Raw genomic sequence first — 21,965 nt, forward strand, 5'->3', positions numbered from 1 at the left:
CTTCCGGATGTTGGCATAGTGAACGGCGCATTTGTCGCACACGGGACGCTTTTCATCGCACTGGTGGTGATTTGATCAGTCAGGATGAAGGGGTAGATGGGTCAACTCGACTCGACTCACCTTGACCTTTCTCAACTTGCAATTCCGACAGCCCGTCCGACTCTTCTGGTGGACGCGTCGCGGTACCGGGTATGGCGTCTGCTCGGCTCGTGATTCCTCCGACATCTGGTGAGGAGGCTTGGGAGATTGTGCGGGAGGAACTGCTCACGTTCGGCTTCGTATCGGTGGGACGCCTCGAGGCTCATATACCTCGCGGCCTGCCGCCTCTGCGCCAGTAGCACCATATCGATCGACAAGGCTGTGATGTAAAGGGAGAGCCTCTAATCCAATCCAAGCAGTGGAGCCGCTCAAGGCTGGATGAAGTGCTAAGTCAGCTGCAGAGAGAGAGCAGTAGACGCAGGAGGGGGTTGTTCCGAGCAGGTCAGCGGCGTATCGACAGCCGTAAGACAGGGACGCATTATGTCAGCACACAATATGTAAAGACGAGGCAACCAACCTGTATTTCAGGCGTGCTGGGGGCCGTCTGCTGAATTCATTCTCGGGTTCGGCTTGTTCCCTCAATACATCTTCCGGGCTGCTGCACTTGCGGATCAAGTTGCTTCCAGAACACTGGAAGCTTCTGCTTGCGAGCTTCAGATGGAGTTGATTAGGAGCCAAGATCCCGCGTTCATGACGCGTCGAAACCTGGCGAGCTTGCTCATCTCACTTTCAGCTTCCATAAACAACGACCAGAACTGTCTCCAGCGTTCTTCTACGTAGGACTGCCTTCACACAGGAATTTTCCGTCATGGAGGCATCGGAGCTTCACAAACATTGTATTATTCGGCCACCATTTCCGCCGTGCCCTCAGTGCACACAGCCAGCATTGCATGCAGCCCCTCTGTGACGAGATGCGCCACATGCATAACTCCCGAGGTCGCTGACCGGCCGTCACACGCCATGAATCCTGGGGGTCTTTTGTGCGCTCCGGACTCTGACCGCTGGAGAGCCTGCTGGCTTCGAGAATTAGCATCCGTCTGCTTGGAGCATCGAGTGGACTTTTTTTGAGTCTCCTCATCGCTCGTTGCAGTTCAAGAGCTTTTGGCTCGAGACATGCATCCAGTCAGACGCGTCTGCCATTCATAAGTGAGCGGAAGCCGTCTGCTGTGGTTGAAGCCCATCATGCGACATTCCACTGCACTGCCAGCCGCCCGGGTTTCAGAAGCGCCTCGCCGTGATCAAGCTATTCCGAATTGATCGTGTCCGCAGCGGGTTGCATATACAGTACGGCGCGAAGACACCTAGCGGGCCTGCATGCTGCTGAATTGGTACCGAAAGACCGCCGTGTCCCGGTACGTAGAGAAGACCGAATGTCTCATTCAAGGAGACCTGGTCATATGTTGACCAGGCATACAAGACGGTATCTGCGGTGAGTAGCCCGAAGCGTCAAGTGAAGCGCCTCATTGCCTCAGCCTTCTTTCACTTTCTGATTTTGCTCGCCTTTGATTTATCTCACCTTTGACTTATCTCACATCCGGATGTCCCCGCCTCCCCATCCAGACATCTTGAGACGCCGTTAACCACCTATCATGGCCATTGCGCTTGGCCACGAGGTGTAACCGAATCTCGGCTTCTTCCGGCCTTCGCCGATTGTCTGTTTTTCGACGAGACAGATCAAGGCAGAAGCGACGCTCAGAGCCTTTGACTTTGTCGACCTTTTTCAGCTCAAGCTTAAAAACAGCTTCATCAATCTCAACCTCAGTACTCGCTCTATCCATCTCAAGCTCAGTACTCGCTTTATTCATCCCCAGCTCAACGACCCGGCTCCTACAGGAACAACAGATGCTCAAGGCAAACTGGTAGCCGCGCACCCTGACATCAGCCGCAAAATGTCCGCCCGCGACGGGAACGATATCCAGTCCTCCGACGTTGATTACGAAACTGATGATCAGAACCACGACTTCAAAAAGCGCAAGACCGTTCCGCTAGCGTTCACCAAGGCGTACGCCCGTGACTGGACCGAGAAAGACGCTTTTAGAGAGTTCTATCAAAACTGGTACGGAAGCTTGTCTCTACTTGGCTATTTGCACAATATTGACCTTGAATAGGCGAGATGGCATTATCGAGTCTTTCAATCTACGACTGGACCAAGTCCGGCCGATCTTCGTCCGAAACGACCATGATGAGATTCACATCACCGCGTCAACCGCAGGCACATCTACGCCGAGATTACTTGGATATATCATCTTCAAGAGCCAGCAGGGAAGCCTCGAGATGACCAATTTCGAGGCTAAACTGGAACGCAGACATCTTTACCTGGGAGAGTCGAACAAAGGCAGTGATTCTCGCTCTGCAGGAGGTCACGGTGAGGGCTTCAAAGTTGGAGCACTGGTTTTGCGTCGAAGCGGCTATTCCGTAAGATTCGAGACAAATTCTCTGTATTGGAACTTCGGCTTCGCAAAAGACAGCGCCCTTCTCTGTTGCGCCCTAGCCAAACCACAACAGTCAGTGCTGGACAAAGAGGCGGAAACACACCGAAATCAGCAAAGCACGCTAAATCAAGGACGAGGCCTTGTTGCACGAATCCGAGAGGACATGACTGTCAAAATCGGGAAATCGACGGACGACAAGCATGGCATCAGACCCAAGAAAAATGGTATTTCCGAGGCGACTTTCCGTGCCTGGCTCACGGTGTCGCTCGATCTGGATCCGCCCAATGCGGCGCAGGTAATACACACCCCTGCTGGTGATCTGATTGGGGATCCTCGGTATCGTGGCCGGGTCTACGTCAAAGGTCTTCTTGTTAGCGAATATCGTGTCGACAAGTCTGGTGGGAAGGACTACCGATTCAGTTACAATTTCAATAGCGGAAACGTCAACCGCGACCGGCAGAGCCTTCTGGACCCGAGAGAAGAGGCAAAAATGTTAGCCAAGATCTGGGAATCAGCCATCGCCATGAAAGGGGTTGCGATTGTTAATTCTTATATCGAATTGTTCAACCAAAACGAGGAGGTTCCGGACATAGCGATGGCATTGAAGATTGTTTCGCACCTTACGGCGAAGAACATCTGCAAATACCTCAAGATGTTTCATCCAGAAGCGTTCTTCTACTCGGAGCGAGAGGAAAGCGAGCAAAATCCGACTACGGACGTGAGTATCTGAACTTGCCAAGAGATCTACGTATACTAACGACCGCGAAGGAAGACATTATCTCGCACGAGCTAGAGAAGAAGCCCTTTAAGTTACCGAAGAAGCTTTGGCAGATCATTCGCAAACATGAAGACCGACATGGCCGAAAGTTGATGCTTACACCCCTTGAAGAAAGAAGGCGCTTGTTCCAAATGTCACCGCGGATTGGCCTACCCACTGATATGTTTGGCCTCAACGTAGTCCGGGCTTTGAAAGGATCATTTTCGCTCGATGTCAAGTTGGTCGATTTGCACTTCGAGTTTGTCGATGGTGCCCAAACAAGCATTGATCTCCTCTACGACCAGAACCTCGAAGTCCTCCACATTCATGGGAAGTGGCTGAACTTCACGCATATGCACCGAGGGTCTAGCTGCGAGTTCTTCAGAGCCATTGGACAGCGACCAACCGATAGTGATCGCGGCTTTGTCTGTGACCACGTCGTCCAAGATTTGCTCGAAACAGCCTTTGATGAACTCCGCATGCCTTTTGGCTTAACCCAGGAAAGTGCCTCTTGCCTTCGACGAAACGCAGTCGAATACCTACGACAAATGCCCAGGGCAGTCACACTCGAAGCCCCGGAAGCCGCTAAGACGCTAAAGGTGAGCTGGATAGGAAATGAGAGCGCGATCTTGGTCCGGCAATTCGGTGCAAATATCCATTACTCGGTCACTCTTCACAAGGCAAGCTCATGCGAGAGAGAGATGGGAGTCGTTCTGAACACAAGCAGTAAGTCGCGCATCTCTTGTAAGCTTGATTCAACATTATAACTGAGGTCAGCTCCAGAGACGGATATCTCAGACACACCAACCGAGGCGGACCATGCCCACAAGGCCTGTGGCTGTCCCACGCAAATTATCGCACGGGCGGATTCTAAGGCTGTTTTCACAGAACTTGATTACACGGAGGCTTATTTCCCGATGGTATCGAGGGCAGAAGGACCATCCTTTTTTGGGCTGCCCCCTTCGGCACTGAAGCCTAGAGAATCCATAAATGCCACGGCGCAAGCATCTGATGGGCAACATGACACGGCGATGGCCCCAACGCAGCGAAAAAAGACACATTCACTCCATTCTAGTGCCTCCGACAACCTAACAGACACTCCTTGTGGCTATTACGACGACTTGCCAGAAGGTCCTCGGGGTGACTTCGACGACTCTCGAGCAGCCACATCTGGTGCCCCTGGGGACACAATAGAGCCGGCTGCAGTCCCTCTCCGTGACTTCCACAACACAATTGCGCAAGAAGATGAGAATACATGGGCCGAATGGCACGACCAGCACCTCCCACAAGCTTTCTCTGGGCTCCTTCCGCCACGAAAAGGCAGTATTCAGGTATGTCCTTGTCACTAGCTAGTTGTTAAAACCTTGTTCGAGGCATTTTCACATACTCACAGTTGCAGGTCCGCAGAGCTCCTCTACGAGCACCCTTGCACGACCGGGATCTCAACCATACCTTCGAAAGACGTCAGTATGCGTGGGTTCAGCTAAGTGGAGAATCAGGAGAACAGCTCATTTACATCCACGATATCTTCCAGCAGGAGAACCAATCCGAAGTCGACTATTATTTGCTCGCCACACTATATTCATCCTTCAGGTCGATCTTTCCGTCTGGCAACGTAGCGACTAATGGACGTGGAGCAGAGCGTGGAAATGAACTGATTCTGCACTTCAGTGACTTCGACAAGATGAGAACGCCTGAAGACGCGGCCCTGATCTTGCTTGCCGACATCTCTGCAGCACGATATCTTGACGATGGTAGGACCGCAGTCTCTCATGTGTTCCAACACCTTCCAGGTACGTCGCAGTCACGAGTGGTGCGACTTCTGCTAACGAAGGCTCAAAGCCGACCATGGGGACCTCTATTGCCGTTTTGCCATCCGAGATTCCACTGCTGAAAATACCGCATCCCTTACGCCTCTGGCTGCGCATTTGTTAGAAACTCAAGAGGAGCTGTGGAGCAGGCCCAAGTTTTGCAGCCCGTCGACACCTCTGGCATTCGACCTGAGCCCAGAGGTCCTTGGGGTTTCCGAAGGGTTTTCTCAGGCAGGCTTCGTTATCCAAGCAGCGTTCGGCATTGACGAAACCCAGCCCAGCACATGGAAGGTATGTCCCGTAGAGACGCCACTCCATTGCGCGCTTTGCTTCCGCTGACTCTCCCAGGACCGACACAACTCCGCTCAAACATTTGATGGAGCCATCCTAGATACTTTTGATGACCTCAACACAAGGAAGCTTTTGCCTATACAACTCCCGGATCCGGTGCCCCCTCGGATTGTGCTTCTTGCTGGCAAACACACATATTTCAGGATCAACAAGCTGAACAAGCAGATGCCACGGTTGGACCAATTTCTGCACGATCTCGAAGTTATCGACACGGCAGCTGCGAAAGAAGGTCCTAACTTTCTCGTCATGTTTATGTCTCCCGCCCTCCTCCATTCGTCTGCATTCTCGAGGTTTTCCGAAACCATTCTCAGACTCATGAAGTTGAGGTACTCCGTCCACATGAAGATTGTCCAGGTGAGACAATGCGGCTTGCCGCAAGAACGAAGCATATTGGTTATTGTGGCATCGCCCATTTGTGCGCCGCTACCCTGGAAGGATGAGAGATACACTGTGCAGTCCACGGACGTTGGTACCCTTGGCGAACTACTCGCAGACTTGAATTTTGGGAACGAACGGATGGCCAACAAGGAGTGCTCCGGATTTGTGTGCTCACCTCCCCAGGATAATGAGAGGACAGGAAGCTCCAGCCTCGTTCACGTCTACAATCATTACACCGGAATCAGTGTTGCTGATGGCCGTGGGCATATCGATGTGGAGGCAAATACTACTTTGAGACTGGCCAATGGCCCGAAACCGTGGAAGCACCCAGGTTCGTGTTCGGCGATAAGTCCACCCGGCCTTGGCTCTCTGCTAACCGTCCATCACAGATAGGCCTGACAGACTCACCATTCGCGAGCTCGCTCGCGTGCAGGGCATTCCGGACGACTTCAAATTCTGGGGCCCGATAGAATCTCAATACGAAGCTGTATGCAAGGCAATACCTCCCGTCATCGCGAAGATGGTAGCAGACACCATCGGCCAGGCCATCCGGAATACCTTGCCAGTTACTGTAGACACAGCTAGAAGAAACAAGAGGCCGAGAGTGGCTATTGCCGAAGAACGTTGCTGAAGGTAAGATGAGGTTGCGGAGGCCCGGTAGCAATGCTGGAGTCCGAGTTGCGTGCTCATTGCCCATTTGCGCAACGATGACGAAGCTAAAGCTGACCTCACGACTTGGAAAGAAGGACAGCTATTGGACAGGGTCTGGAACCGGAGCACGGGTTGGATCAGGAGGCGCTGCTCATCGGCTAAAGAGGGGATGTTCGTGCTTCGGCATGAAGCTCACACCAAGATACCGCATTGGAGAGATCACATTGGGTACAGCGCAACTACGTGCGAGAAAGGTGCATAATAGCACTTCCCGGTACTGTGTACTGTTCTACTGTGTACCTGACTGACCAACTCGACATGTGCTTATCAATAGGAGTTAACGAGAAGGCGAGGACAAACAAGCCACACACGACAACATGCCAGAACGAACACAGCAACGTCGAGCTCTGCTCCAAATCCCGTACTCACCCTTTTACGGGGAAGCCACGCACAAGACCTCGGATACGGAGGGGTCTGACCATCGTGGTCGCGCTCGCTCGCGCTCTCTGTTCGATCCAGCGTCAGATTTGGAGATGGGTGATTGACTGATTGACTGATTGACTGCTTGACTGATTGACTGCTTGACTGCTTGACTGATTGACTGATTGACTGACTGACTGACTGACTGACTGATTGAGTCACTGGCCGGCTGACTGTCCGTGGAGCGCGCGACAGCAACCTCTGGACCGAACTCCTCAACCCCACGATCTCACTTCATTTCTCTTCCCTTTCCTTCCCATCTACACAGTACTGTGCAAAGTACCGTCCCGTGAACCGAGTCGTCGCACCCGCACGAGCATCACACAGCCGTAGCCGTATCGCTGATTCCCCAGCACCTCACAAGAAGAGGGGTAACCAAGGCCTGGCACGGGTGTGCGCATTCGCCAGACCGAGCGCTGACGATGAGGAACGCTGACGACGATCATACCCCATGCAGATCTGCCATGATGGTATGCACAGCACGAGTCAACGAACTGTGTAGACAAACCACACGACGTCCCGTGTTAGCGCCCTCCAAGACACGAAGCTCGGGTGTTAATGGGACCCCGTGGCGCCAATAGGGACATGCCGCTTCGGGAGCCGCGAGTCGGCGTCCCGTGCCCATTGGAACCGAGACGTCCTATTCGATGGGTTGCCCGGTTGTGCTCGGTTTGCCCGGTTGTGCAGTTCCTTGCTGTCCTTGCCTTGTGGGGCGACTCCGCTGGGCGCCAGCGAGGCGGCTACCAGGTCGATGATATTGCGGGGAAAATGGATCCCGGGTGTGCGCTTGCTTTGTGGAGCGCAGTCTTTACATCCGCCGCGTGCTGGGCTGAGTGTGTGACGTGGGACGGTAAGCTGGCTTGCGTATTCATGGAGTAGACGTGTACGAGTAGTCGGAAGGAGGGTCTTATGTGCCGGAGGTGTGATGGACTCGTGATTTCTGTGTGTGTCGTTGATGATGGTGGCCGGTTTATATATCGTAACTTGATTGTGGCCGGCTGGTCGGCGACGAGACCCCGATTGAGATTGGAGACGACAAGGTGCCCGGCTGTTGCATGTCGGGCTTGAAGGGGAGAAGAGGGAGACGTTGAAGGGCTCGGTCGTGTAGATTCAAGACCTACACATACATGTTTGCTTACCCACCGACGCACTCCCGGGACAGATGTAGGCACACACACACACACACACATTGTACTGTATGATCAGGGAGAGGTAGATCAGGAACGGCAGCGCAAAGACGTCGGTATTTTATCGGACAGAATAAGCATGACAATCATGATATGCATTTCCAAGGAGACTCCCTCGTGGCGATGAGGTCCCCCGAGGCCCGGTCCCTCGTAATCCACTCATTCTGTACGAAATCGACAAAAACATAATATCGTGACTCCTTCAAGCGAGGCACTCATGTAGTGAGTACCGGGTTCTTATCATTCCCACCTGCACACTGATACACAACTCCAGTAATATGCAACACAACACAAACTATCATGTCATTCTGTTAAGACACGCTGGATAAGAAAATCGTACAAAGCCACCCTCTGCCGAGGTTGACTCGTTCGCTGGAATCAAAGTTGGTCGCCGACATCCCTCTACCAAAGCTCAAACGTCTGAAGGAAAGCTAGTTGCCCAATTTCAGGAATTTATGGGCGACGACCTCGGGTGACTTGACACCTTCAACAGGAGACTCGACCATGTCGGAAGCGAGAGTAGGATCTTCGACGGAGGAGGCGGACCCGGTGGAAGTGGTGGAGCTGGATCGACGGGTCTTCTGAAGAGCAGGGACTAGTGATTCGTCGACGGCGGGACCATCAATAGGAGATGTGAAGGGGGACATGGTAGCGACACGGTGAGTGGCCGGAATGAGGGTTAGGAAGCTGTGAGTCGGGTTCGACATGTTGGTAACGTGGAGGGTGGTAAATGTCCGTGAATATCGTGTTCGCAGAGCTTCAGCAAGTGATGTCTGAGCGGAAGGATGGAGTGCCTCTATATGAATCTTCTTTGTCTCGGGTGACGCAACAGGGGCGGCTTTTTGTTCGAGATTGCCTGGGATAGCGGACGTCACGAGGTGAGATTTAAGGCTTTGGATTGTTTCGTTGAGAGAGAGAGTTTCTGCTGACAGAAGCGGGAGTGGGCTGGAACTCGGTGGACTCGTGATGAGATATTTTGATAGAATGACACAGGCAAGAAGTGAACAGTCGGGGTTGAAGACTTGTCGAACAGAAAGACAAGGTAGTCCTATCGAGAGGGGCTGTGGTGTTTTATAGACACACCCGCGGCTCCCACATCCATCGTGCAAGCGGCACACCCGAGATTGGGTCAGAAAGACACGACTCGATATCGGTCGTTGTCAAGAGCGTCCCTAGCCCTCTTGCAGTCGAGGGCTTCGGCGACGAATTGGATGCCTGCACACAGCGGATGAAACCGGCAAAGTTGCTGGGTGTTGTCGAAAGTGTTTCGATGGACATGAGATCGAGGCATGGATCTCCCGAATTGGGAGCTGTCAATGGTGGGACCGACCCAAGCATCACGAGCTAATGTAAGCCCGGCAATGACCGCGGTCAACCTCGGTTAGTGTGGTGTGATAATCAGGGCACAACTATGCGCAAAGCATGACCAAATTTGAGGATTGTTGGCCTACAGACCGCCCCCGTGGGAAGATCGGGGTTTCTCAGTTCCCCATTGCTGAAGAAGGCCATTCTTCCCGGATTGTGGTTGGCTGCAGTGCAAGTCATCTGTGCTGGAGCGGTGTGAAACGTCAATGCTTTCAGAAGCCTTGTGTATGCTGGAAGGACAGATATTGTGCAAGGTACCGCTCGTGGGAAATGGTCATTTCAGACAACTGGATTGGATGGGGGTCCCACGCTATCGTCCGTTACGAGAAGGAGTATTTCCAAGATCGTGAATGTCCCACGGAAAAGTACGGAAAGCGACTAGGCCCCTCACGCTCGAGAAATGGGGGGAGAAGCTGAGAGCCACGGGCTTAGCAAATGTGATCTGTGACAGCTTGGGTTCCTTAAGCCCGAAGCAGGATCGGGGCTTCGGGACGAATGATCCGAATCGTAGTGTACGCAGAAACTGAATATACGATGCGCGAGTCAGGTCATGGTTGATGAATGCAAAACATAGCTTTGTAGGGGTCGAGTGTCTGCCATCCGCCTTGAATGCATTGACAATTCACTTCCTGTGATACGATAGCAAAAAGAAGTAAGTGTACGAGGCAGAGTGGGATGAACAAGATGAACCGAACATGAATGTGTGCTCGGTGGGCTTGGCGTACGTCATCGATGTGGTGGCCGCCTCGTCAGACCTGCCTCGTTGACATTTGCCTGCGACTTCTCTCTGCTGTACAGTATTATGCTTCAGGATGCTGCCATGTTGAGAGCGACACCTGAAGACTGCGCTCACCTATACAAAGCACAATTTCCCGACATCTCCAGTATCGTACGAATGACACAGAAGCTATTGTGTCCACCAGAAGTCCTTGAACTGGTGCTTTCGAGACCTAGTAGCAGTGTCCGTCGTCACTCTGTTCGTCCAAGCACTGACCACAAAATGAATCTCGGAGACGGTGATAATACACACCCATATCTGTGCTCCCAGCTTCACACTATGATGGCGACCATGGGCAAGGCAGGGATTTTGAGAGCGACGTCTCGCTGACATGCATTGTTGCTCGACACGCAAGGAGGCTAATCTCCATGAGGAGTCAGCTTTCCATGGCCTCAGCAATTATACGTGATAGTCATGTCCAGCTGCTTTGGTCACTCTTCTAGAAATTTAGGCCTATGGCTCACGCAACAGTGGTGTATCATAAGGACCCGACCGATCAGATCTCGCAAGCCTCCTGGTATCAAGTCAAGTCTCGAGGTAGCTTGTTAAACTGCATGCAATCTGACACGTTGACTGCTGTGACTTGGCATGAGTGATTCGCTGCACTGAATTCAAATAAACGAGGCCTTCGAGAATGCTTCCTCGGATGCTTTCATCCTTGTGTGAGACGAGGATCAAATCGGCCTCACTCCACTGGGGCGTCGCCAAGACTCAGCCTGGCGGTGCATGACCCCGAACTTTGCTACATGATCCCGCGTAATTGTCTCCTTGAAGATTAACACTGTGTTCAGGCCTCTGAAATGATCGTGCTGGCTCGCACTGCAATGACAGAGCATGTCGGTAGACATTGGATGGGAAACCATCACCTCAGGCCCTGACGGTGCTGCTCTTGCCGAGCAGGTTCGAGCCTTTGTACACGAGAAATTCCAGCAGGTGGCGCTGCCTCGCTTCATCAACGCCGTTCACGTTCATTCGTTCGATCTCGGGACCGTCTGCCCGGAGATCGAAATCAAGGACATCTGCGATCCGCTGCCTGACTTCTACGAGGATGACGACGATAGTGATGATGACGGAGACGAAGATGAGATCCGCGGCGGTAACGATGGAGCTAAGACGGCGAAGAATCAGAGCTTCGAAAGCATGCGTGGCAACGAATCTGAAGACGCTGCTCTGAGTTCTCGGCGGCCACGTCCGACACCACAGCTTTCCAATATCTTGACGAGCTCGGAATTCGCCGAGTTTGCTGCGAGGGGGTCGACCAAAGCAGGGCAGAGTGCAACAAGCGCCCATCCGTTCAGCGGGCCGTTTCCACGAAGCACAACTCCTGGCATTCCAGGAGGGACGTCGAACCTCAGCTACTTCCATTTCCCGGGCAGCGGTCTTTCTGGCACTCAGACTCCGCTGGCGGCCCTTGCCAGCGGAACTCCCTTCACCCCGAGACCCTGGTCGCACGACCCGACAGACAGTGACCCTTTCCAGCACACGGCTCCCCATGGACCGATCCAAGGAGGGCAGTTGCAGCGAGACCTATCAGGGCATTATGATCCATCCACCAGACCGTCGACGGCCAACAGCATCTCTTCCCCTCGTGAGTCTGAATCAGGGCTGTCATCGTCGCCCCCATCACAAAGCAAATACGCTCCAGGCGCCGACAGCAGGCACGATTCTACGCTAGATGATGTGACGGCACTGTCACCTGCCAGACTACACAGCAGACAGCCCTCCGACCTGCAGGTGGTTGCCAGTGTCAAGTATGCCGGGGACGTGCGCATGACCCTGACAGCAGAGATACTGCTCGACTATCCCATGCCGAGCTTTGTGGGGATCCCGCTGAAACTCGCCATCACAGGCCTCACTTTCGATGGTGTCGCGATCGTGGCTATGATTAAAAGGAAGATGCACTTTTGTTTCTTGGATCCCGAGGATGCTGCCGCGCTAGTCGGAGAAGGCCAGACAGGTGACCAACGCACGGAGATCCGTGGCAGGGATGGCGTGGGGACTGGTGTGCCCGGTCTGCTCCAGGAAATCCGCGTGGAGAGCGAGATTGGGCGGCAAACCGATGGGAAGCAGGTCCTCAAGAATGTTGGCAAGGTGGAAACGTTTATCCTTGAACAGGTCAGGAAGATTTTCGAAGAGGAGTTCGTCTTTCCAAGCTATTGGACGTTTCTAGTGTGATGTCGACAACCACCATGACGGTGTCTCTAGATGTTGGCGGTGGCCGGCTTTCGGAATGAAGAAGGACTACTGTACTTGAAACACTGTGATACCACCAGCATTGGTCAGTTCTCGAACCTGTGTGTGTACCTGCAGATTGCGCCATCCTACGACAGTGGAACTCCTCTTGAGGCCATGTCTGATGACAGCCACGTCACACGCTACGTGAATACTCCCGACTGTGACACAGTAACCGGGAATCAGGCGATCAAAACCTTGGTCACTCAGACCGCTCGCCTGTCAGGTACGCAACCAATAGGAGATAATCGAGCCCTGTCCAGGATCTGTTTGGCCTGCCTCGGCTCGTGGTTCGTGCCACGTTCCTCTCTGGTTATCAGGATGAAAGTCCCTGGTTCCCAGAACTCCTGTTCATCTCGCCGCGTTGATTAGCAAATAAGAATCTGCCCGACGATGAAGCATCGCAGTTGTCACTGTCGTTGGCCCGGCCAAAGAGCATCATGTCTCGACGCCAGGGCCTGATGTTCTACTTGATGTTCTGGCACCCGGCATGACGTCGACCATTCGGGCGACAAGGTGGGTAGGTGGACAGGTGGGCGAGTAGAAGCATATGTATGGGCGGGCGCCATATGTCTGTCAAGCCGACGGTGGCGTATCTCCAGAAAGTCAATCAATATCGGTCTCCCATTCTTACCTCTCCGCTCCCGTTGCTTCGAGAAATGCTATCGAGAATCATGCGTCGTTTCAAGAAGGTCCTTCAACGTGTCAGATCGAAAGGCTCGCCTCCGCCTCCGCCTCCGCCTCCCGCTGCCCAGGCCGCGATTTCCGAGCAACGCGGCCCTCCGCCGTCGCAACCTCCAGCACCCGGACCAGCAGCAGCAACAGCAGCAACAGCAGCGCCGACACCCCAAGCCACCGGCTCGATGTTAAACATCGCCCTCCAGAACCAGACGACGTCCCAGACCGTGTACGCGTACGTCACGGGCCGGGCGCTCGACCGGGGGAATGCGTGGTTCCTCCTCTCCGCGGACGGCCACACGCCATACTATCCCAGCTCGCCGTCGTCGGTGGGCTCTCCGATCGCGCAAAACTGCGCCATCCCGCTGGGACGGCCGGGCAACACCGTCACGGTGACGATCCCGCACATCGCCGGCGGACGGATCTGGTTCTCAATCGACGCGCCGCTGACCTTCCTCCTCAACCCGGGCCCGGCGCTGGTCGAACCGTCCGTGACGAACGCGTCGGACCCCAACATCCACACGAACTGGGGCTTCGCGGAATTCACGTTCAACTCGGACCAGCTGTACGCGAATATCAGCTACGTCGACTTTGTGGGCCCGCCCATCGCGCTGACGCTGACGAGCGCGACCCTCCCGCCGCAGCACGTCGCGGGCATGCCGAGCGACGGGCTGGACCAGGTGTGCGCGGGCCTGCGCGCCCAGCACGCCCGCGACAACCAAGGCTGGGACCAACTGATCGTGACGACGACGGCGGCGCAGGGGGCCGGGCAGCAGCCGCGGAACCTGCGCGCCCTCTCGCCCAACCAAGCCATGGTCACCAACCCGGCCCTCTTCGCCACGTACTACGACGACTACGTGGGCCGGGCGTGGCGCAAGTTCGCCGCGCAGCCCATGTCCGTCGACACGCAGGCCGCGTTCGGCACCGTCGCGGCCCAAGTCGACCACGGCAGCGGGATGCTCAACTTCCGCGTCGTCGACGGGGCTGCAACTGGCAATGCCGGTGGATCCGCCACGCTGCTGTCCTTCACCAAGCCCTCCACCCGCGACATCTTCTCCTGCTCGACGGGCCCCTTCGCCACGGGACCCGACCCCGCGGTGAACGCCATCATCCCACGCCTCGCCGCCGCGTTCAATCGCTCCACGCTGCTCGAGACGGACGTCTTCCCGGCTCCGCCGGCGCTGTATTACAAGGACGGGACCACAAACCACTACTCTCGCATCGTGCACGCCGTCAACCTGGACGGCAAGGGCTACGCGTTCCCCTACGACGACGTGCAGCCGAGCGGAGGCGCCGATCAGAGCGGCGAGGTCCACGCCGGGGATCCCGTCTTGTTCACCGTCACCGTCGGGGGTGGGAATGCGGCGGGCGCGGCGGGCACGTCGCCTAGGAGGGAGCTTTAGGCGATGTTGTTGTTGCCTCTATTTGCAATTATGCCGCAACGTGCTCGGGGTTGTCTTTTCGGATCCGCAGTGCTTGTTCGTGTCATTGTAGTTCGCTACTCGCTCAGTCACTACCTAACTTGCTTTCAACATAGATCTGGGTGGGATGTTTGGTGGCCGAATTCCTTGTTGGACGTGGATGGATCATTGCCCATCGTCATCGCCCTGACCAGTCAATAGAAGGATGGATGGTTGGATAGATGGATAGATGTTTGTTTGTTTGTTTGTTTGTTTGCTAGATACCCGCAACGAAATGATTGACGATCATTCATCTACAGTTCGCTTTCTCCGTCGCAAACGAGCGTTGTCTTGTTCAGTTCTTTAAGGGCGCAAGGACGATGGGTCTTTTACATCCACGGCAGATCATGCGAGGGCTCAATCCCTCCCTGTCCCTGCGATCCTGGCCTCATGTTTATGTTTCTCTCGGGTCTTCTACTGTGGCGCTGCATTCAACCGTAAGATCAGTCACCCGCTTCAGAACATTCGCTCACCTTCCTCTATCCTTCTGCGCGATCAGATGCAGATGTGACGTAGAAATGGGTATGGAAAAGACAAGAGCGACTGCGAAGACATGAAAGTGTGGTGTCACCAGTGTGATCGGGAGTGATAAGATAGCTCCCAAACAACGTTTTTGCCTCTTCCCTCTACCTCGTACGGAGTCAATCTCACGGCGGTGGAACTAAGTCCAGCCCCTCAACAGTCAAGTGAAAGGCATCAGGCCGGGAATAATGCCCCGTAACATCAAAGTCCAGATGGCCCCTTTCACAGTCCTCAAAATCCACGTCTCGCCAAAGCAGGGCGTCTTGTTGTTCCCATACAGGACCGACCAGAGTCTTTCCCATGGGATCCACGACGCAGGCGCCGCCTCTTGACAGGAATTCCTCGCCATCAGACTGCTGAGTCGGTGGAGGATGTGCGGATGCGGACCGGGCGGGCTTGATGTCTTCGGCATGTTTGTCTTCTTCTCCTTCCTCAATAGCAGCAGGGCTGGTCGTGTCTTTGCCACGCCAGGCTATGGAATGGTTCTCCTCGGTGCGTGTTATGGAGAGGCGGCGTCCAAAGCCGGCACCATGCTGATCCGGGGACGTGCCGTTTGTAAGTAGTGATCCTTCTGGCTTTGTCGTCGGTCCGGACGTCCCCGCCGCAGGGAGTGATTGTGATTGCGATTGACCTGCTAGCCACTCCTTCGGATCGCCTGTGATCCACGCCGGTAAGTCCTTCCGCTTGATGCATTGGTTCGTCGTGAGCACGAAACACCGTCCTTCCGCGGCAATCGTCCTCATCAGTGGCTCCCACGTATCCCGTCCGTCCGCTGTGGGTGCCAGCCAAAGATTCACTCCCTGACTGTACAGGCTGTACCGCAGCAAGGGCATGAAATTCTCCCAGCAGATAGCGCATCCCATGACGACCCTAATGCCTTTGATCGTGGTGGCGACGGCCTTCAATGTCGACGGCGATCCCTGGCCCCAGACCAGCCGCTCAGAGGCAGTGGGCATGACTTTCCGCCGCTTCCCTATGATCCCCCTCTTCGGGTCAACGTACACTGCCGTGCAGTAGAGACTCCCGCCGGCTTTCTCAATCAGCCCCGTCACAATAAACACACCCGTCTCTCTGGCGACATCCTCGAGAAACTCCCTGGTCCCATCCCCTCTACGGCCTGTTTCTTTGTTCACCGGCAACCGCCGATCGATCCAGTCTTGCTCAGCTCCCTGCGGCGTATCGCCCAAATCCACCGCCCCCTTGGTGTATGCGAGGAACTGATCTCGACCCCAATCCGTGCGACCTCCCACCGCTGCGCCGAAGTTGCATGTCCGTGGGTAACCGCCTAGGTAAGCTTCGGGGAAGAGAATAATTGAGATATCCTGCTGCGCGGCACGTTGAGTGGCTTCTTTGAGGGCAAAGAGCGTCTCCTGCAGGCTTGAGAGGGTGTGCGATTGGGAGACGCCGATCCTGAGGAGCTGCGGCATTTTGTCTGGTAAGGTAGAGAATGAGGGAAGCTGTGAGCTGACCGAGAGGAATGTGCAGGATCTGGCTGCTACCTTATGGTCCTTCTGGTCTTATAGCTGCTCCTGCACCAGGTGAGAAGATTTCGAGCCTCGACAAAGCAGAACACAAGGAAGATGTGGAAGCACGGACATCAGCGAGCTCGTCGAGCAATGAGAATGCGGGGAGATTTCCCCAAGCTCGACGGTACAGCATTCGCTTACCTGTAGTGCCTGTCTGTACTTGCCTCTCCGAGCCTAGGCATGGAGAGGTGATGATGTTGGAGCAGGACATACGTAGGCATGCTGGGTGCATGCAGCAGCGACCTCACCTTATCACGTGACAAGCACGTGACAAGCTTGTATAGTCACTGTTTCCTCTTCATAGCCTCTCTAAAAAATGGGAAACAAATTCATACCTCTCATTCTGACAGATGAAAGCGACCGACAGCCCAAAGAGGCGACCTTCAAGGACAGCAGCAAGTCTTGAACTTGCCTTGCGAGACTTCCGAGTCATGGTTTCAATACCATAATGTATGCATCTTTGGCCACGAAATTACACATCCTTTAATCTCGAAGGCCTTAGGTACGACACATACCCTGATGCGCAACCGAAGCACGAGACAATGTATTGCTGGAAAAATTACAATATCCACCGTCGAACAGAGGCGAAATCGTACTCAAAATCAGCAAGTTTGATCTTGTCTCGTACGCGCACCGAAGTGGGCATCCAGCTCAAGATCAAGCAATAGAGAAATGCAGACCGAGCGAGGCAAGAGACGTCTCCTAGAAGTGATACTGCAAGCACTGTTTATAGCGAGGTAAGCATCAAATCAAAACATGGCGAATAACGCTGGATCCCACGATCATGTCAAAGGACCAACGCTGCTTGGAAGCTTGGACGCGGACCTGGACTCGTACGGCGGGCTCTCGCGTCTTGGTCCATGGGTATCATTGACTTCACTTCTTCTGCCTGCGAATTGAGGAATCGCTTTTCTAACAAGACTTTTCCCAAAGACGTTGTGTCTGCGCACAAGATCTGGCTTCCCTGCTAGATCAGTACGCCACTCGTGTCCTCATATCCGAAATCTTCCTTTCAATCTCTCGGATACTGCGATCCAGCTCGGCAGCTATGAGCTGTTTCTTGTCACCTGACAGCAGAAAAAACGTCTCGCATAGATCGCCATCAATCGTGCCCTTCGAGGGTGCATAGTATGATCGGTAGATCAAATGATCCCTTCCCAGCAGTGGGGGGTTGCCATTGCTGGAAGCGAGCTGTGTTTCGAGACTTTGGAAGAAATCGACATCTTCACGGCTCAGAAACGGCACGAGGATGCCCAGCGTGCCTTGAAATCCAGTCCAGAAGACAACATCACGACCACCAGCCACAAGATTCGTCTTTTGGATACTGGTCGGAATGTCGCCGGGGAAATAATGCGCCATGAGACTAAGGCGGTTGGGTGCGCCATTAAGGTATTGTCGTTCGTGAAGAAGATGCGCACCCGAACCATCCTCGTCGGCCTCTTCTGACGCCTTTTGTGGGCAGCGAAGCATCCACAGGTTACCGAACTTGTCGCCGCCGGCCACGGTTTCGTAGTCAACCATGGTGCAGCAAGTCGTCCAGCGAGCAATCACATCATCCACAAAGGGGATGAGTTTGTTCTCCTGATATTTGTACACGCAGTATGACACGCTGTCCTGTATGTCACTGACAATGATTCTGCTCCCTTGGGTTTGCAGACCAATGATGATGTTGGGAGCTGCCTGCACTTGACACTTGCGTAGCATTTGTTTCATGCCGAGATCGTAGATTCTCAGATCGGTTCCAATGCCCGCCAAAAGTCGACCCTGGAATGCGAGGAGAGCGGTGGGGGGGTGTTCCACCTTTGTCTTGTGGATAAACTCGAGCTCCTTGCCTTCTTCGTGGAATCGATACACATGAATGTATCCAGCAGCAAAGGATCGGGGGCTAACAACAAGATCTTTCGCCGTGCCGACGATGAGGAATGTCTCGTCATCTTGACCTGCAAAAGGAGCTGCCGTGATGCTCGTTGCGCATTCATTCTCTTCCAGTTCAAGAGTGAAAACCACAGACTTGGAGCTCACAGGGTCGATGACTTGAATACATGATGCCCAGTGCCCGGTGCCTCGAGGATATCCAAACTCTTCGGCAGGTAGCTGAACCGCGTCTCCATTGACTGCCGTCGACTCCGTGAGGAGCTTTGTTCTTGTGGCTGGCGCTAGGACGTTGTTATCTGCTTCGATGACGTAGAACAAGGGATGCTCTGGATGTTTGATGAATTTTCTGGGTGTGTATGGAAGTGGGATGTTCTCTTGCAGGAGGTTTCTTGACAGGTCCTCGATGGTGAATATCCTGTCCCAATGTCAGTGGGGACCACGAACGTGATCGAGAGCGGTTCGGGGCACGATGGGTCAGAAGGAACAATTGGTTGAGTTTGGAGGTCCGCATAATGAGCTCGGAAAGAGCATAGATCAAGATTCATCATCAGGAACAGGGGAGTAGAGCTTCGACATACCTTAGATTTTGTCCTTGGATGCCCACCATTCCCTCTGGACACTGTTCACTTGTAAAGTTCCAGACGTATTGTAACCCGACATAATCGAGCGGCGTCAGCATGAAACCGTTCGTCTGTGTGTCAGTGTATCCTAGCCAAGGACGAGAACTCAACGCCACCACGGCATTCTGGCCCTTCACTAAAACGCGGAAAAGTTTGGCCGGCTTGATCCCCAGAAACCGAGTCCGAGTATCTGATAATTCACCAGTGATCTCATCCAGCACGGTCCGCAGGTAGACGCCCGAGTAGAGACCGATGTGGAGATATAGTGTGGTTCCCCCAGATGTAGAATCTGCCATGGGCATGATGCACAGAGCTGAAGGTGCCGACGTCAATGCCTGCACTGATTTGTTCTCCAGCGTCGAGTCGGGGTCAAGGCTCAATATTCTGACAGTTGAATCGTCACACCCAACAGCGAGGAATGAACTGCGGACGCGGCCTTCAGGCACATCTCCCAGAGAAAGACAAGTGACAGTTCCAGTCATTTCTCGTCGCTCGTCGTACTCTGCCAAAGACCCATCCGAGTCCATCTCAAAGTAAACGATTTCTCCCGAACTCAGAGCCACCGCTACTTGCCGCTCGTTGGTGGTGGCAGCCACTATTGATCGATGTTGGGGCGCAGGCCATTCATTGACTCGTTTATCTGCTCGAATATGCCGGATGCCTTTGGGGTGTACTTGAATCAATGCATCGTCACCCAGCTGCTGCACGGCCAGTGTCGGAGCCCCTGAGAGAAAGCCGGTATCGGTGACCTCCTCGACGGTCTCTCCAATGCTGAGCACAAGGGTGCCAGTGCGGAAAGACAGCACGATATATGCATCATACTCGTCATCCCTTGCCAGCTTGGTGGTCCACACAGCTTCAGGCTTGTCTGGTAGTTCTGACTCGACAATTTCCGAGACTGACAGACCGTGCTTGAGAGTCTTGAAACTGCTCCGAGCGCCTGAGCCACAGATCGAATATATCTGCGGAGCGTCTTCATCGAGGAGGTTTGCGATTTTGCAGTCCATCAAGGGATTCGCTGAATCAATGCTCTGGACCAGGTTGAGATTGGAGAGAGGCCGAACACGGAAATATGCTGGGGAGTAGTCCTCCGCTGGGTCTGATGGAAAACCGTCGCTGTTGAATTCGGTCTCGTCGTCATCATCTCCAAGCTTTTCAAACTGGTAGAAGTGATGATTCCCGCTTTCACTGCTCACAAACAGGAATCCGCTCTTCAAGATGAGTAGACTGTTTGCCACGGGCACCGTGTCAAAGTATTTGATCTTCAGAGACTTGACCTCTCCAGTTGGTTGGCCATTGTCATCATCCACCATATCGATCGTGACTTTGAATAGATCGCCGTCTTCTGTCTGCAATAGTAGAAAAAACTGGCCTTTCATCTTGTGCATCACACCTGCCACAATATGTCTCTTACGGTCGGGGTTCTCGAGTATGCCCCTTCTCCGTGGGATAGGCACACGGAAGGCCTCTTGATTCGAATGTCGATACGTGACATTATCTTCTCCGCAAACTAGGACGCCGCTCGGACCATCTGAACCGCCAGGGACCTGGAATAACTTTGTCGCGCTTCTCGCCACGGGTTCGGCCCACTTGCGAACGACATGGTTCAAGCCCAGGTCAAGTTCGTAGAAGACGAGCAGTTTTTCCACCTCTTCGAGTGCTTGGCCACTAGGATCTTGATCCACCTCGGTATAGTCAACCTCGAGGGCGGCGAAGATAGGATTCTCGTAACCGACGTCAAGGGCTATCATATCAAAGACCAGAGTCTGGGGTTTGTGCGCCTCGAGCGGCGAGGAGATCGTAAGCTCTGCCTGAGCATTTCTGTTCAAGACGTAGACCAGTTTATTCTTTTCGACAGACGCGATCATACACGCTCTTCCCTTTGGGTCGGCTGCAAGGTACTGGCCGGGAATGACTCTTCGGATGCCCGATTTGCCATATGTTTCGAGGTGGACGCGGTTGAAGCGGTTCTGTTCTCGAAGGTATTCGAGAATAGTGATGCGCCCGGAATCTGAGCCGACGATGAGATAGTCTACACACATGTCAGCGAGGACTTCCGCTGGAGATGAGCGCACCTACCTTTACTGCTCCCTGCTAAGCGAAAGGCAGCAAGCGATCTGATGATGCCGAAGCAATCCTGGGTGAACAGAGGGGAGACTTTGCCCTGAGTGGCATCGGGTCTGTGGATGGTGAGCCTGGAGCCCGATGCTGTGATGATCTGTTGCTCTTTTGTACCGGCAAACTGACCCAACACTGCTTGAGTAATGGCTGACGGCGGCTGTATAGTCAAGCTATACATGAACATAGAGCTTGTCGTCGCCATGGTTGGCTATTTCAAAAAGGGTATTTCTAGGTCACTTCCTGCAAGATACTGAGTCGCATTGTCGCCTACAGCAACCCTGAGGTACGTGAAGGCCTATTTTGCTCGTTGATCAAGCAGGAACAACAGCTGAAAGTCGACGCACCTGTGAAGCCGAACGCAAGTTGAAAAAGTTCACAGCCTTGCCAAGCGCAAGCGAAGAGCCTCGTGGTGCAGCAACCGAAGCGGTAACTGGGCCGATACTGTATCTTGGTGCCATGCACAGCCCGGGGAGCCCGAACGCCCCTCGGCGCTTGCCCCTCCGAGCCGCAGGGGTGCCTGGACTGCCGTGACGCATGCCCAAGAGCGCCTGGCACCTTCCAACCGGCCCAACAGTCAAGTTCGTCACTCTCTCAATCGAGATCACCGGCCAGCTTGTCCACTGGCTTGCTCACAAGATCTTCTTCACTACAGCACATCTCGTGGTCAATACGACTCGCCATATCACCCCTGGGATTGCACTC

General features: G+C 54.0%; 6 protein-coding genes across 6 annotated transcripts; 3 read left to right on the forward strand and 3 right to left on the reverse strand.

Moving 5' to 3' along the window:
• Nucleotides 1–1,928: 1,928 nt before the first annotated feature.
• On the forward strand, nt 1,929–6,399 carry G647_09002 (uncharacterized protein; the record flags this gene model as incomplete). The annotated part of the gene is made up of 8 exons (XM_008733307.1): nt 1,929–2,095; nt 2,148–3,189; nt 3,240–3,954; nt 4,006–4,559; nt 4,628–5,021; nt 5,071–5,330; nt 5,388–6,099; nt 6,158–6,399. The coding sequence occupies 8 exons, from the start codon at nt 1,929–1,931 to the stop codon at nt 6,397–6,399; spliced, it is 4,086 nt and encodes a 1,361-aa protein (XP_008731529.1).
• Nucleotides 6,400–8,517: 2,118 nt separating this feature from the next.
• Nucleotides 8,518–8,793, reverse strand: G647_09003 (uncharacterized protein; the record flags this gene model as incomplete). Its single annotated transcript, XM_008733308.1, has 1 exon — nt 8,518–8,793. The coding sequence occupies one exon, from the start codon at nt 8,791–8,793 to the stop codon at nt 8,518–8,520; it is 276 nt and encodes a 91-aa protein (XP_008731530.1).
• Nucleotides 8,794–11,063: 2,270 nt separating this feature from the next.
• On the forward strand, nt 11,064–12,404 carry G647_09004 (uncharacterized protein; the record flags this gene model as incomplete). Its single annotated transcript, XM_008733309.1, has 1 exon — nt 11,064–12,404. The coding sequence occupies one exon, from the start codon at nt 11,064–11,066 to the stop codon at nt 12,402–12,404; it is 1,341 nt and encodes a 446-aa protein (XP_008731531.1).
• A 626-nt stretch (nt 12,405–13,030) lies between these two features.
• On the forward strand, nt 13,031–14,542 carry G647_09005 (uncharacterized protein; the record flags this gene model as incomplete). The annotated part of the gene is made up of 1 exon (XM_008733310.1): nt 13,031–14,542. The coding sequence occupies one exon, from the start codon at nt 13,031–13,033 to the stop codon at nt 14,540–14,542; it is 1,512 nt and encodes a 503-aa protein (XP_008731532.1).
• Nucleotides 14,543–15,246: 704 nt separating this feature from the next.
• G647_09006 (uncharacterized protein) lies at nt 15,247–16,548 on the reverse strand (the record flags this gene model as incomplete). Its single annotated transcript, XM_008733311.1, has 1 exon — nt 15,247–16,548. The coding sequence occupies one exon, from the start codon at nt 16,546–16,548 to the stop codon at nt 15,247–15,249; it is 1,302 nt and encodes a 433-aa protein (XP_008731533.1).
• A 1,071-nt stretch (nt 16,549–17,619) lies between these two features.
• Nucleotides 17,620–21,465, reverse strand: G647_09007 (pre-mRNA-splicing factor rse1; the record flags this gene model as incomplete). Its single annotated transcript, XM_008733312.1, has 3 exons — nt 17,620–18,937; nt 19,101–21,174; nt 21,222–21,465. The coding sequence occupies 3 exons, from the start codon at nt 21,463–21,465 to the stop codon at nt 17,620–17,622; spliced, it is 3,636 nt and encodes a 1,211-aa protein (XP_008731534.1).
• Nucleotides 21,466–21,965: the final 500 nt, after the last annotated feature.

Source organism: Cladophialophora carrionii (assembly GCF_000365165.1).
Source record: "Cladophialophora carrionii CBS 160.54 unplaced genomic scaffold supercont1.8, whole genome shotgun sequence".
Classification (NCBI taxonomy): domain Eukaryota; kingdom Fungi; phylum Ascomycota; class Eurotiomycetes; order Chaetothyriales; family Herpotrichiellaceae; genus Cladophialophora; species Cladophialophora carrionii.